Source organism: Penicillium macrosclerotiorum (assembly GCF_028827735.1).
Source record: "Penicillium macrosclerotiorum strain IBT 26536 chromosome Unknown utg000011l_segment0_segment0, whole genome shotgun sequence".
Lineage (NCBI taxonomy): Eukaryota > Fungi > Ascomycota > Eurotiomycetes > Eurotiales > Aspergillaceae > Penicillium > Penicillium macrosclerotiorum.
This window is the reverse complement of record NW_026643090.1, coordinates 340,331-355,121: the sequence shown is the minus strand read 5'-3', so window position 1 is coordinate 355,121 and position 14,791 is coordinate 340,331. Positions and strand designations below refer to the sequence as shown.

Sequence of the window (14,791 nt, the reverse complement as noted above, 5' to 3'; positions counted from 1 at the left end):
AACCCTTCCACCCCTTCCTTGATTCTCCACCTCCACCTCTCCCGACCGAACTCGCAAATCTTCGCGACCTCTTCCCCGAGAACACGCTCCACGCGTTCACTCGGATCCCACTTCTCCTCTCCCTCTCTCCACTAACCACCGTGGCCCCGATCCCTCAGGCTCTTCCCCCAGCGGCCGACCAGGCGGACAATGGGGGATGCCTCCTCTGTCGGCGTACACTCCATTTGAGTCCCTACTCTTCTTCCAGTCGCTGGCCACGTCCGATGTGCGCCCGGCCAGTTTCGCATCCATCTCCACGTTGCTCAGCAACAACCCGCTTATTCGTCAGAATGTAGCCTTCAGCGCCGATCGCCTTGCTCCGGAAGCCCTTGAGGACCTCTACGCGACCTTGCTCCGGGACGGCTTCGATCGCGACCTTGTGCCGACCGGCCCGAACGGGCGACCGACCGACAACTCAGGTCCCAGCAACCCGAAGAAACGCAAGATCTCGAGCCCGCGACCGGACAGCCTGACCCATGCAGTGCTGGTTCCCGAGCTGGTCTCACACCTCTACGCGCGCTACAAGGAACTGGTGACCAAAGAGATCAAGGACGAGGAGAAGCGATATAGGGATATCAAAGAAGAAATTGAGCGTTTGCGGCAGCAAGAGGCCAAACCGACTGCATCGGGCGTCGTTCAGGATATCCCCGCACCACCAATAACCAAGGTCGAGCGGTCGGAACCGTCGCCCATCGACGTGAAGCAAGAAACACCGCGAGCGGAGCGTCCCGCTGATCAGTTCATCCCTCATCCGAAGCCTTTCCAAGCACACCAGGCGTCCTCGACAGGTCCTCCGCCAGAACCCGATCAGGCGAGAGAGGCACAACGTCCGTCCACCACACTTGCTGGGACTTCTGGACAGCCCGGTGGTCTAGTCCCACAGGTGCCGTTGCCAGCCCAGCCCGCCCAAGGAAAGACTGGACAACCACTGCATCCCCAAACGACCAATGACCAGAATGTGGCACAGATCCCAGTTCAACCGTCACTTGCGCCTCAGAATCAGCAGACGGCTCCTGCGACACCTGGTGCAGCTACACGAGCGCCGCGCGTGCATCCATCACAGCTTGCACCACGCCCTCATGCCCCCGCAACTACCCCAATTGCCCCAGGGAAAGCCTCCCAACCACCCTCTGCTACTCAACCAAGTTTCCAGCAATGGCAGCTGGAAGCTCCTCCCGATTCCCCTTACTCTGGTACCTCACCTCATACCGCCTCCAAACCGCCTCTCCCCTCTTCTTCCCAAGCCCCATCAAGAACCCAAGCCAAAAACTCCATCTCATCCGCTGTCCCAAGCACTCCCGGTCCAACTGCTTCTGCGGCTCAAACCCCCGTCCCAGTTGGCTACCCACAGGTCTCGCAGACTCCAAGCGTCGTTATTCCAGTTTATTCAGCAACCCGTGGCTCACGTCCACGGCTGTCAATTGACACACCGGGGTCCTCCACTCCATGGAAGCAGACGCCTCGTCCGAGCGTTGCGGGGTCCCCTGCATCTCCCGCTCGTCCAGGCCCAGGAGATGTCAGTCCAATCAGTGACAGAGCTCCTTCGCCCGATGCCATGGATATTTCCCCTCCACGGGAGAGAAAATCTCGACGTGGTCAAGGTAGTGAGGCGGATTCCAAGACTGCGCCCACTATCAAGCTCGAAAAAGGTTCCATAACTCGGAGAAAGCGAGCTATCAGCTCCGCCTCCACACAGAGTCGTGGGCGCTCTGTAGTTTCGCGAGATGAATCCCCGGAACTTCCTGGGCCTTCCGGTCGCCGCAAGGGCGCCGCTGCTCCTGCCGATGATCAGACCCCCAAGGGGCGATCGAAGCGCAAGCGTGGTGCAAGCGAGTTCCTAGAGCAGGAATTCACCCCTCCAGAACAACCCAAGGTGGATACATCCAAATATGTTCTCTGTACGCGTGGATTTCATCGCACTGCCGCACCCATCATGAACGACGTGACCACTCATAAACTTGCCTCCATCTTTGCCAAGCCATTGGGTGAGCGAGATGCCCCTGGGTACCATGACCTTATATATCGACCACAAGACCTGAAATCCATCAAATCCGCTGTTCACCAAGGTAGCAAGGCTGTCGCGGCTGCAACAGAGGCTGTCAGCACTCCTGCTGGTGACGGCGAGTCCCCCATCCCAGCCACGGGAACACCTTCTAAGAATAACAACATACTTATGCTGCAGAAGAGCGAGGATCTTATTCCTCCTCGGGGGATTGTTAACTCGGCGCAGCTGGAAAAGGAGTTTATCCGCATGTTTGCCAATGCCATCATGTTCAACCCTGTTCCTGAGCGTGGCTTTGGCCCTGCGTTTCCCATGGAAAGTGATCGCGGCTCACGTGAGAGCACGCAGTCAGGTGATGGCGATGAGGGCGGCATTATCCAAGATTCCCTGGAGATGTTTGAAGATGTGGAGCAAGCTGTTACGCGGTGGCGTGCCGCCGAACGGACCGCAGAGCGCAACGCCGATGACCTGGCTAATAAGAATATCCTCTCCCTCCGCCGTGGTAGTGCAAGTGATTTTAACACTGATAGCGCGGATGATGTTAAGGGGTGACAGCCATGCCTGAATGTTATGTATACTGTATGATTATTTTGAATGTTTGATTAGAATTTTTTTTTTTTCACCTCGATCTCTCTGGGTGTATCCGCCATTCCTGGTTTGGATTCCGGGTTTTTTTTTCTCGTTTGAGATATTCCCTTTGCTATCAGTTAAAGCATAAATCGTTCATAATGTGGTCTATACCTGTCATGTCTGGAACGGTATCTTTTCTGAATTGCGCGAATCCTGAAATCTTCAAAATAATACACCTCTTGAAGTGACTCCGATGGATAGATATACTTCCTCTATATATACAATGAACCGTGTGACATGACATCACTCCTTGATGATAAACCGCACTGCATACTCAATCCCAGCTTCATAGCCATATGTCCCTAGCCCAATGATACAAGCAATCGCCTTATCCGAGAAATAGCTGTGGTGTCGAAATGGCTCTCGAGTGTGGATGTTCGTGAGGTGAACCTCGATAAAGGGAATCGACACTCCAAGCAGCGCATCTCGAAGTGCAACGCTAGTATGCGTGAATGCCCCGGGATTGATAATCACGATATCAACCTGGCCGCGGGCTTCATGGAGGCGGTCGATAATGTGGCCTTCATGGTTGGATTGAAAAGTTTCAAGTGAGACTCCTTTGGCGGCGGCTAGGGTCTTTGCGTTGTCTTCGACATCTTGGAGGGTTGTGGTGCCGTACAGGTGTGGTTCACGGGTGCCCAGTAGATTGAGGTTGGGGCCGTTGATGAGAAGGATGTTGGACATTTTAAAAATGAAGGAGTCTTTTGTCTGAATTAAAAAAAAAAATTGAACAGATGGACAATGCATTGTCTCTCTGTTATGGGTATCATGGATTTATATTATGTCTCGAAGGGAGTAGGTCCCGGTGTTCGGCTAGGCCTTCAGCCGACGGGTGGGTATTATATACATCGCGCTCATGAGCCACTTCCAGAATCTATCATCGCAGGAAAACGACTTCCATAAGCAATTTGTACCTCAGTTGAGTTTCGAGTCTTAAATTGCGGGCGGCTGCTGCAATTGAGCCAAAAAATCAGTGTCCAGGTCTCCATCATAGAAACCTAAATTGTGTGCAAACAATGGTTCTTGTCTAAAGAATAGTCAGTTTTTTGCACATGAATAGGTTTTGTAAATGAGAAAAATGTACCCGGTGGAAGGAAATGATGTGACCATCTCTTCAAATAGTGCATCATATGCTTCTTGACCGATGAGTGATGTAGAATTTATGTCCTCGCTGGACCTGGGAAGGTCTGGCAAGGTCATGATAGACCCTCCAGAGTGAGATGGCAGGGTTGAATAGATATTCAGGCTAGAGCTTTCTTCATTCATAGCAACTGAGGTTTCACTGCCGGGTTGTTGAACAGCTAGGGGCAAAGACGGTTGACTCTGAGATTTCGAATATTCGTTCCATATAATCTCGGATTGCTCTTTCCAATGGTATGAATGCTTTGTTTCAAAAATTTGCATAAACCTGGCGACTTTTCTTTCGATATTGCCCTTTTCTAAAGAGATTAAGGAATTGTTGGCGCCGAGACACTGGAGACATTGGACTGCAAAGCAATGAACTAACGGAGAGATGCCATCTGCTTCAGCCATGTCCAAATAAAGTTCCAAGATCTCGAGCATATGGTGGATTGTCCGGATGCAGAGATTTGCAACTGCAGCTGATACTGACTCAAACTTGCGAATGAGTGATAGAGTTGTGAACGAGGAAGTGAGATGTAGAATCAGAAGCGGAGGATTCATGGGAGTGAGTTTGTTGTATGGTCGGCTTCGAAGAACAGCTGCCTGTTTTTCATGTAATGCCTCAAGGATATCATCGATGGAATTATGTTCCAGAGATTGATAGGATATCTGAGACAGATATTGCATAAGCTGTCGGACAAGATTGAAGCTACTCAGGGCACGGAGCGGAGTGGCTTGTATTCGTTCCCCATCGAGAGTACGGGAACGAGGTTGAGACCATACATCCCATTCATCGACATCATCTTCTTCAACCAGTCCTTCCTGAGATTGCTCTTCTGATGATATACAAGGCGTTTTGCCAAGGAGCGCCGAGAGAATGTTATCAAGGAAGACGCAGCCGTGAAAGGTGTGGAGAAAACGGCCTTTTCGATTAGACAATGGAAGCACCATCAAGGTTCGAGTAGCTTGGGCAACGAGTGTCCATGCCCGTGAAAAATTTCCAGCCGATATGTGTGTCAAGACAAAGATCAGAATCGTATGAACATGATTGAGATTGCAGGATTTCCATTCAGTCGATATTTGCTGTAGAATGGCAATCTGAATCTCTGAAGGGGTTGGTAACGTAGGATCACTTTTGCCTTCCATGGCAAAGACATATGAAATAACTGCCCAAAGCAATATGCGGCTAGATAATTCCTCACTAGTCTGCAATTGATCTGAGCTGATATGCATAGCTCGAAGTAAGTTACGGCGTTCAAGAATTGGAAACCAGCAATGAGTATAGGTAAAATAGAATTCAAGAAGATCCGGTGTAATATCTGGAACCGGAAGATCTCCCAATCCCTGGGGTTTATTGGATGGCTGTGGCGGATTTGAAAGAACCATCATGTCATTGTTCACAGACATTGATGCAGTGGCAATCTGGTCGTCCATGCTTTCGTCTAAATTGCGCGTCTCGATTGCCTCCCAGTCCGAGTCATCATGATCATTATCACCAGATCCAGACGTCAATAAATGAGAAACTTCACGAGATAACTTCGATTTTTGCCAAATTAAAAGCGACTGGCGGGCTAGGTCGCTGGCCAAGAAGTTGTCTTTGGCTCGAGACTCTCGCAGAAGACGACGGATTGTGCCCTCACTGTTCGGTATGTGCCGGAAAGCAAGACCTAAAACAATCTCCAGGCTACGCACATATCCGGATTGAAGGCCTCGGCGTCCACCGCCGCTCTCATAGGTACACGCCCGATTAGCCGAGTGGCAGATCTTGCATACAGGTTGCTCTCCATCACACTTGGACTTGCGACGCCGGCACTGGTCACAAGCACGATAGATACGCTGCCTTTTCGAAGGGCGTGGATTGGACATTTGGATAGGGCATTTCACGAATGTAGAGCCATGAATCAGCATCAAACTAATTGTGGATGTGAGGCATTCCACGTTCGAATGAGGGTGGCGAGTGGTCATGTGATCGGTGATGTATTTAACCGACCAGAAACTTACAGCCAAAGTCGACGACCAGCGATGGCAAAGAAGCATTATTCAAGCCAGAAAGCTTTGCAAGATCCCAGCAGAGACCTAAAATCAGGATCAATGTCGAAATGAGCGCCGTTGAGGCAGTCGGTGACCATTCGAGGGTCAGCAATTCAATTCCAACGCTTGAGGAAAACCTTGACGTTCGACGCCAATATAGCGCCGATGCTACATTGTTGCTCGTGGGATGCTTTGGTGCCGGGAAAAAGACCCTTGGAATTATTGCTTCGGTTGCTTTGCGACGCCGTTTTATTGACTTTGATTCCTTCTTCAAGCAAGAGGTTCAATCGTCCCCCCAAGAATTTATTACTCGCAACGGCTTGGCTCGTTATCGAGACATCGAACTAGAAATTTCTCGGAATCTTCTGACAAATTACGAGAAGGGATGTGTCATTGTCGGGCTGGGAGGGACTGCTAGCTCTTCGCAGCGAGTGTTGCTGACTGAATTTTCTCGACAACATCCAGTTGTCTATGTCAGAAGAGACGAAAGAGACTTGCAGCAGCTGGCAGGCACCTCTCCTGAGAAGTTCACTCGTATATTCGATGTTTTCGATGAATTTTTCGAGTCATGTTCCAATTTTGACTTCTTCAATCATTCGCAGGGTCAGTCTGAGAACCCGGCCTTGCCAACTTACCTTAAGCTCAAGGAGACCGAAAGAGTGTTTGTGGCATTCTTACATCGTCTATTTGGCAAGATCCAGCGTCCGATATTTTCTTTCGATCCAAGCCCTGCATCACATACGTACTCTTTACAAGTACCCCTTGCGTGGTTAGATGAACCGAACCAAGACTTCGAATCGCTGGAGGCTGGTGTTGATGCTATCACCCTGCTTATCAAATCTAATGATCTTGAATCAAGAAGACCTCTGGATAAACTTGCACGCCACATCTCGAAATTGAGGACATATTCAAGAGTCCCCATAATAGCTGATGTGACAGCATTAGCTTTTGAACCGAAATATCTTGATTATTCAAAGATCTTACTAAATATACCTCGACTTGCACCTGATGCACTCGCATGTTCCCACGAATGTGGTCTCGAGTTCATGTCAAAACTCAATTATGAGAAGGGACATACGAAGATCATAGGCACATTTCATGAGGCCTCACATGTTGGTTCTAAGCAAAGGTCTCTTGGAACTTCAGCGCTCCTTCAATTGGCTGAGAAGTTCAAATATGATGCCATACGTGTAACTGGAGAATCAACGTCTGCGAGCGAGAACCTTTCTTGTGTATCCTTTTCACAAAAGATGAAAGAAGAATCAAAAATCCCAGTGGTCTCCTACAACACTGGTCCTCTGGGCCATACCTCAGTCTGCTTGAATCCTACTCTATCACCAGTAGTGCTTCAGTCCATGCAAGACTCAGGTATTACGGTTCGAGAGGCACAACAAGCTCTTTCTGCCTGCTTCCTTCTGCCCAAGAGAGTTTTTACCATCTTCGGTAAAAGTGTGAAGTACACTCTTTCCCCTGCAATGCATAACACGGCATATAAGGCATGTGGACTACCGCATATATATGAACCGCTTCAAACCGACGACATATCAGATGTTCACAAACTTCTCGACGCAGAAAATCAAGGTGGAGTCATTGTTTCTCTCCCCTACAAGTCGGCAATAATGTCGTTTCTTGACGAAGTTAGCCCTGATGCAAAGGACATAAACGCGGTGAATACGGTGGTTCTGGACCACAAGTATCGGTCCGATGGACAGCGGGTCACTATTCGAAGGGGCTATAATACTGATTATATCGGCATTCGGGATTGCATCGACAAGCATCTTTCGCCCGCAAATGCCGTGCGCGATGGAACAACAGCTCTCATAATCGGAGCTGGAGGAATGGCTCGTGCGGCAGTATATGCTTGCTATGAATTAGGCGTTCGCCGAATATGCATCTACAATCGGACAACTGAAAATGCCCAAAAGCTCCGGGACTACTATCATCGCTTGGCGAGGTCAAAGCTCGGCGTGGACCTGCGTCTGGATATACTAAATTCAACAAATGACCCTTGGCCATCAGACTGGCGCTCACCCGCCATTGTGACATCTTGCATTCCACCATACGAAATCGGAAGTGAGCGCACCATAGATTTGAGGATCCCGGAGCAATGGCTTACGAGCCGAACTGGTGGAGTGTTTCTCGAGGTATACAGTCGTCATCCCAAGTTGAAAATTACCATTAACCATATCTCAGGTGGGTTACGGCCCTTTGCCAACCAAACTCATGGAACAAATGCTGGCGCGTGCATCTAAAGGGTGGGTTGTGGTGGATGGGCTTAAAGTTCTAATTGAACAAGGCATTGTTCAGTACGAGATATTAACTAAACGACCAGCGCCAGTTCATCTGATGCGCCGTGTCATTCAAGAGCATTCTCTTGAACATGGCTATGCTCATAGATAGATCATTTCTGTCATTTTTGTGTATTATTTTGCTCTATATTCAAGATACCCTATTGAAAAACTATTCAGCTTTGTATCACAACTCCTTATTATATAAGACATAGAAATTTCAACCCTGCTAATCAGACATCAATATAATAGATTGTGCATTTGTAGCTCTTAGTCTAACAATTAGACTTCATTAGACTCGGTTAAGAATTTGCCCGTTGTTCAAACTAGGTTAAGGCTTTATCCCATCCGTCACCGATGGGCTAGATATATCGGCTCAAACCCCGCCTATTCCAGTGAGAATCATCATCCCTCTCTATCGGTTCGAGGCTGGCCGACCTGCATCCAGCATGAAATATCAACCCGCAATCATGAGTGCGTCCCTCGGGCGGGCCTGGCTGCATGACCTAGACTACAAGATTCTGCACGCAGCAAAGGCAGGGTTTAAAGGAATCGAGATCTTTTATGAGGATCTGGATTATGCCGCCAGAAAGGTCTCCAGATGTGATTCGCCAACATCGGATGATATCCTGCAAGTGGCGAAACATGCTCGTTCTCTATGCCAGGAGCAAGGTCTGGAAATTATTGGCCTTCAGCCATTCCTGTTCTATGAAGGCCTCAAAGATCGAGATGAACACAACAAATTGATTGAAAAAATGAGGCTTTGGTTGAAGCTTGCTAAATGTCTGAACACGACAACCATCCAAATTCCTGCCAACTTTTTACCTGCGGACCAATTGACAGATGACCTAAATGTCATTGTAGCCGACTTGCAAAAGGTAGCCGACATGGGTGCCGCAGAGAAACCTGTTGTGCGCTTCGCATACGAAAATCTTTGTTGGAGTACTATTATCGACACTTGGGAAAAGCTATGGGAGGTGGTGAGACGCGTTGATCGGCCCAACTTTGGCATGTGTCTTGATACCTTCAATATCGCCGGTCGCATTTGGGCAGATCCAGCTTCGCCAACAGGCAAGACACCAAATGCTGACACTGATCTAAAACAATCAATTGAAAGGCTCGTCAATGAAGTTGACGTTTCGAAGGTCTTTTACATTCAGGTAGTTGATGCGGAAAAAATGGAATCGCCGCTGGTGGCTGGCCATCCCTTTCATGTCGACGGCCAGCCAGCGCGAATGAGCTGGTCGCGAAATGCCAGAACCTTTATGTATGAAGATGAAAGAGGGGCATACCTACCCGCCGAATCTGTCGCTAAAGCCATCATTTTTGGATTAAAGTACGAAGGGTATGTCTCCATGGAGTTATTCTCACGAACAATGTCCGAAGCAGGAAAAAATGTGCCTGAGGAGCATGCAAGCCGAGGAATCGCAGCATGGAGGAAGTTCCAACAACGGTTAAAGTTGGTCTAGATTGTACTTTCAATTTTAAAATAGGCTTATTTGAATTTATATACCATTATTCAAGCTTCGACCGACAAAGCAAACCCTCAAATTTGAACGATTGATTTAGACTTGACAATGTACAAATTTCCCATTTTCAACTTTAGGTATCTAAACATTGATATTCTTCCCGTCTAGCCAGTCCTTTGCGAGATGATAAAGTAAATCATGTTTTTCACCACAGACAGTGCCTACATGTCGTTTATGACCGGGCATATCCTTAAGGACCGCAACCCCCATTGTGAGTTCTTGGCAATACGCCAGACACTTATAGCCTTCCGGGTATGAATTCAGCTTTTCCTCATTTATGCGCGGGATTTTGTTCGGGTTGACTGGGAGAAGCTTATCCTTCTCGTACCAGTGTCGAACGAACTGGGCACCCCAGCGACCGTCGATTTTCTCGAAGAAAAAGCAGAATCGACAGTCTGCTTCGGCATCGACTTCACAATCATCGATTGTGAATCGCTGAGTAATGGTCGCTTTCATTTTCGTAACGGCACGGCTTCCATCCTTCGTGATATCCGTTGTAACACCATGGCAGCGGTGCATGATGAAAGCCCCATTATCCATACCCTTCTTTGAAGCTGCGATGAAGTCTTTGTGGTGAACTCTGCCAGACCAAGTAGTGTAAACATGAGCATCCTCATGAAAAATCGAGAGAAAGTTCTCCCACTCGCATGCATCCCTAATGGAGGTTAGCAAGTACTAGTCATGGGGCTATAGAGGAGATTTACCGGTAACACGGCCAGCCCTCAGCTAGCTCGCGTAGCTTTGCTCGTTCCATGACCAGGTTGTCGGGTCCATTATTGCGAATCGCATTATCAGGACGGGTGCCTGCTGGAAGAGAATGGAGGTCAAGCATTGTGTGGAATTAAATTTCCTTTTTTAGCAGACTGTTGTTCTCATTGCGAGATCTGGGGTACCCTATATATTGGATTCGGCTTATCCGGGATCGGCTGAGTCCATTGCCGATGAACGACCCGTTCTCTTTGGTGTGACGCCACCTACAACGGATAAATGAGGGGGGGAAGAGAAACAATTGCCGCATTATGCATGAACCTAGTCTGTGTTGTCACAAGGAAATCCACCTAGGTCTGACGGTACTTGTAGTAAGTGGTGTGGAAATGTACAAGTGAACGACATAGGTATTTCGGTTAATAGGCTACCTAAGATTGGAGGAAAAGTATAGTACTATACCAATGTCAATTGTCTCACTCACTCAATCTAGAAGTTGATGCCTTTGCTTTCTTCCGCAGCTTTTAGTAGAACTTTCCAAGCCCCCTCCCTATCTAACTTGCGAACATGCTCTTCGCCAGCCCACAGACGCCATTGTTCTTCAATTTGGTATCCGATAACATGCGTTCCCTCTACAGAGGGCCACCCTAACTTCTCCGCCAGCTTGATCATCCTTGTTCGTCTTGGTTTAAAGCACATGTCCAATAAAACCCCCTTATCCTCTCTGGCAAGGAAATGCTCCAGTACCGAAGCGACAGCAAGCTCGGATTCGGTGCTTGGTTCGAAATCCGGCACAGTTCCGACGACATAGTATGGACTTGGGAGACTCTTGGCTTCGTTCACAGATTTGATGTGCCTAATGTTGGGAATTGAAGGCAACTTTTGAGAATCTTGAGTCAGATCAAAAACCTCCTGGTCATCTCGATTCAGCACATAGATGGTCGGACAGTGGAGGTGTGTTGTGAGCGCATAGACAGCCGCTCGACTTGCGCCACCAGCCCCCACGATCAAAGCAGTAGCAGGAGAATCAGCGGAAGGCCTATCTGCCATGTTTCCTTTCTCCAGGAGACACCCCTTGATCCCCCGCCAGTCTGTGTTGGTGCCACACAAGCGTCGTACATCCCCATCTTTGAAATACACGTTATTGCAAGCACCAATGACTTTTGCTAGCTCATCTATTTCCTCAAGATGTTTCATGACAGAATTTTTGTATGGCATTGTAACCACAAGGCCAGCTGTAGTAGGCTTCTTGGCTAATTTGACAAGGTCATTGATCGTAGAGCATTCGGTTGATGAGAATTCCCATGGAAGGCCAAGGGATTTCGCGATGTAGTTATGCATGTCTGGGGCGATAGAATGGGTCACTCCCACCCCGACAAGATGCAATGTCATCTTTTGTGATTGGGTCTGGCATGCCATCGCTATCAGCTATTGGATTTGGTGGAACCTATTGTCTTTGGTCAAGGTTGTGTTTGACTTTTTAAAGAACTTCGGGAATAATTTCGATAATAGATCAGGATTCATGTCTCTTCATATCGGATATATTCATTTCCAGCGGTTGGTGGTGCCAGGATATTCGATCTTGAAGTTTGATCCATTGGGATCAAGGTTAAGCTCATAGCCGAATGCAAAATCAACACAACTAATACATTATGTTCACATATACATTCTACTTCAAATTGGTTCTATCTCCCACTAACCTTTTTCATTTATCATTTTATGTCACTTTGTCGTCTAGCACGCGTGTCTTTGATTCAATGGCACTGTCAGAAATCTCTTCTAAAAGGTTCAGCGAACCAAAGAGCTTCCACATCTTTGGAAGCGGTATTTCATTCAGCATTTCACCAACAATTCACAATGCTGGATTCAAGCATTATAATCTTCCATACTTCTACGATATTCGGGAGTCGGCGACCATCAATGAGGTGGCTGGGTTGATTGCGCAGGAGGAATTTGGCGGAGGCAGCGTTACCATGCCCCACAAATTGCAAGTTCATAAGTATTGCGATGATCAAACTGAGACGGCTAGTTTGATTGGTGCAATCAATACCCTGATTGTCACAAGAAAGGCCAACGAGCGCAAGATCATTGGCGACAACACCGATTGGTCGGGGTTGTACAACATTATTGTCGATTACGCTGCGCGAACAATGCAACAACCGAATACTGGCCTCGTCATTGGTGCTGGAGGAGCTTCTCGAGCGGCATTATACGCCATGCACCGGGCTGGTCTCAAGGAAATCTATCTCGTCAATCGAACCTCGACTGTTTCCGAGAAGGTGAAGGAGGATTTTAAGGCTGTCTTCAATATCACTGTTCTTCCATCTCTGGAAAATCTGCCGCAGAAGCCCGATATCATCATCGGAACAATTCCCGCAGAGACTACCAAGGAAGAGCAATTCCATTCAATCTTTGGTCTTCGGGGACTTTGTATCGAGATGTCTTACAAACCAAGGCAAACACCGCTCCTCGCAGTGGCGCAAAAGAATGAGATGTGGGATACGGTGACGGGGGTCGAAGTGCTGCTTGCCCAGGCATATGATCAATTCAGGCTGTGGACTGAACTTGACCCGCCAAAGGAGAGCATGATAAATGCAGTTGTTGAGCACGAGCACCGAATGATGTCAGCAAACAAGGGAGGCATGCTATAGAATGGCGTATAGCTTGAATTCGTTTTAATGTCTCAAGGATAGAATAAAGAGAGACAGACATCTTCCGATTTTACTAGAGGAACCTCAGAGGAAGTAGGGATTTTTTTGATGCATATACAGGTAACATCATTTTTGGGATTTAAATGGAGGGCCAGGCCGGCTGTCCTCAGCTCTATATTCGGGGGTATAATATTTTTTTTTGAAAAGAACCATAGAATCAAATCAATGACTCCTTTGATCACGCCGCACGAATCGCTTGATCCGGTTTTGTCCGACCCAGTCCGTCCTTAGCATAGAAATCCATAGGGTATATACCCTTATTGTCAGTATCCCAGTTCTCACGTACCCCCAGGGCAATGAGCGCCTCGTATGGTGTCAGCAATGGACGCGAGAAAGCATATCCCCAATCAATACTCAAGCGTGGGCATGCAATTTGCACCCAGCATTCGACATCAGACATAGATGCCAATTTGCCAGGGAAGATCTCGCTCAACAAAAGATTTACAACGGGAATGCCTCGCTCTGATAGATGACGTTCAATCATCGCCATCGTGTTCGGATTACCCTGTCGGCCAAGTGAGCCCAGAATAATACCCCACTTGCGAGCAGACTTAGCAGTTGCAATCGCGTCGCGTCGAATGGTGTGCATCTCCTCATGGTCGTAATTTTCACGGGTGAGTGTGCGCGAGTACGGATCATAGCGATAGGCTGGAATTGTAGGGTTGTGAATCATAGCCGATTCAAGGTGGAAGCGGCCATCGCCAAGGTAGAGAAGAACATCAATCTCGGACTCAGGGAGCTGAGGTGATGTGCAGCCAAGGATTTCACCTTTTGACAAAGGCATGATCTGTGGGATGATGACTCGGAATCCTGCGCGCTCCAACACAGACTTGAGTCCGTGTAAAGTTGCGTTAAATTGGATTGTACCGACTGTGGCGATGGTCTGACCTGGTTTGAAGTTGCGCTCCAGGGTGGCGATCAAGTGGTCGGTGTCGATGCTGATGTCGACAAAGATATAAAGAGTCTTGATCTTGGTTACATCCACGGGAATCAAACAGCTATGTGCGTAGTGAACCAGCAAGTCACAGCCGAGGGCCCTTGCGGTATAATCGTCGATGCAGCACGCGCCGTAGGTGACATCTCCCATGATCAAGGTCTCAATCCCAGGGCAAAACTGGGTGAGGATGTCCGAGATAGTTGTGGCAAATATCAACAGCCCCTCGGGAAATTGAAGGGCGACCCGCTTCGCTCCGGATGAGCGTACTCGATGGATGGTTTTTGGGATCTCGAAAGAGTAGTTCTTGGGAAGAAGTTCGATTGCTGCTTGAATTTCCGGGTCGTTCAGGATTTCTGGGGGTACTTGATTCAGTGTACGAGGTGTGCGTCTAGGTGCAGCTACATAATATCAGATTAGCCATCTAAACCGAATTTTTACAGCATTTTCCACATACCTTTCTGCACCGCTGTCGATTCAACATCGTTTCCGCTCGTTGACTGCTTCTGGGCTTGGGCATCTGCGGTCCGTCGGCCCACAAATCTTTTCTTGGGCTGACGCAGGTTATTTTCCGTAGCAGCAGGTGTCTCCTCCATGCTTGGGCCGTGCTTTGCGTGAGTGTCTGGGGGTTTGAGGATTTGAAGATATTCCTAGTCAAGAATCACCCCACTATCGCTTTTTTATCGTTTTTATCTTTTTTTCCGGTGGGGCGTGACTATTCCCGTGCTAGTCCCAACTAGGCAAGGCGCTCTCCGCATCGAACGAGCTCCCCTCTCTCTCCGGCCTCTCGTCACTTCTTG

At 48.3% G+C, this 14,791-nt stretch overlaps 9 protein-coding genes across 9 annotated transcripts; 4 read left to right on the top strand and 5 right to left on the bottom strand.

The window, feature by feature from the left end:
* Positions 1 to 196: 196 nt before the first annotated feature.
* On the top strand, positions 197 to 2,593 carry N7462_011096 (uncharacterized protein; the record flags this gene model as incomplete). The annotated part of the gene is made up of 1 exon (XM_057082810.1): positions 197 to 2,593. One exon carries the CDS (start codon positions 197 to 199, stop codon positions 2,591 to 2,593), a length of 2,397 nt encoding a protein of 798 aa, XP_056928165.1.
* Positions 2,594 to 2,914: 321 nt separating this feature from the next.
* Positions 2,915 to 3,355, bottom strand: N7462_011095 (type II 3-dehydroquinate dehydratase; the record flags this gene model as incomplete). Its single annotated transcript, XM_057082809.1, has 1 exon — positions 2,915 to 3,355. One exon carries the CDS (start codon positions 3,353 to 3,355, stop codon positions 2,915 to 2,917), a length of 441 nt encoding a protein of 146 aa, XP_056928164.1.
* A 249-nt stretch (positions 3,356 to 3,604) lies between these two features.
* Positions 3,605 to 5,659, bottom strand: N7462_011094 (Zn(II)2Cys6 transcription factor; the record flags this gene model as incomplete). Its single annotated transcript, XM_057082808.1, has 2 exons — positions 3,605 to 3,698; positions 3,756 to 5,659. 2 exons carry the CDS (start codon positions 5,657 to 5,659, stop codon positions 3,605 to 3,607), a joined length of 1,998 nt encoding a protein of 665 aa, XP_056928163.1.
* Positions 5,660 to 5,796: 137 nt separating this feature from the next.
* On the top strand, positions 5,797 to 8,224 carry N7462_011093 (putative pentafunctional AROM polypeptide; the record flags this gene model as incomplete). Its single annotated transcript, XM_057082807.1, has 2 exons — positions 5,797 to 7,968; positions 8,018 to 8,224. Coding segments are annotated over 2 exons (2,379 nt in total), but the record flags the coding sequence as incomplete, so codon positions are not given.
* Positions 8,225 to 8,582: 358 nt separating this feature from the next.
* On the top strand, positions 8,583 to 9,581 carry N7462_011092 (sugar phosphate isomerase/epimerase family protein; the record flags this gene model as incomplete). The annotated part of the gene is made up of 1 exon (XM_057082806.1): positions 8,583 to 9,581. The coding sequence occupies one exon, from the start codon at positions 8,583 to 8,585 to the stop codon at positions 9,579 to 9,581; it is 999 nt and encodes a 332-aa protein (XP_056928161.1).
* Positions 9,582 to 9,722: 141 nt separating this feature from the next.
* Positions 9,723 to 10,473, bottom strand: N7462_011091 (putative pathogenesis associated protein Pep2; the record flags this gene model as incomplete). Its single annotated transcript, XM_057082805.1, has 2 exons — positions 9,723 to 10,296; positions 10,346 to 10,473. The coding sequence occupies 2 exons, from the start codon at positions 10,471 to 10,473 to the stop codon at positions 9,723 to 9,725; spliced, it is 702 nt and encodes a 233-aa protein (XP_056928160.1).
* A 362-nt stretch (positions 10,474 to 10,835) lies between these two features.
* On the bottom strand, positions 10,836 to 11,687 carry N7462_011090 (shikimate dehydrogenase family protein; the record flags this gene model as incomplete). The annotated part of the gene is made up of 1 exon (XM_057082804.1): positions 10,836 to 11,687. The coding sequence occupies one exon, from the start codon at positions 11,685 to 11,687 to the stop codon at positions 10,836 to 10,838; it is 852 nt and encodes a 283-aa protein (XP_056928159.1).
* Positions 11,688 to 12,103: 416 nt separating this feature from the next.
* On the top strand, positions 12,104 to 12,997 carry N7462_011089 (shikimate dehydrogenase family protein; the record flags this gene model as incomplete). Its single annotated transcript, XM_057082803.1, has 1 exon — positions 12,104 to 12,997. The coding sequence occupies one exon, from the start codon at positions 12,104 to 12,106 to the stop codon at positions 12,995 to 12,997; it is 894 nt and encodes a 297-aa protein (XP_056928158.1).
* Positions 12,998 to 13,235: 238 nt separating this feature from the next.
* dph1 (2-(3-amino-3-carboxypropyl)histidine synthase) lies at positions 13,236 to 14,587 on the bottom strand (the record flags this gene model as incomplete). The annotated part of the gene is made up of 2 exons (XM_057082802.1): positions 13,236 to 14,392; positions 14,449 to 14,587. The coding sequence occupies 2 exons, from the start codon at positions 14,585 to 14,587 to the stop codon at positions 13,236 to 13,238; spliced, it is 1,296 nt and encodes a 431-aa protein (XP_056928157.1).
* Between the last annotated feature and the right edge of the window lie 204 nt (positions 14,588 to 14,791).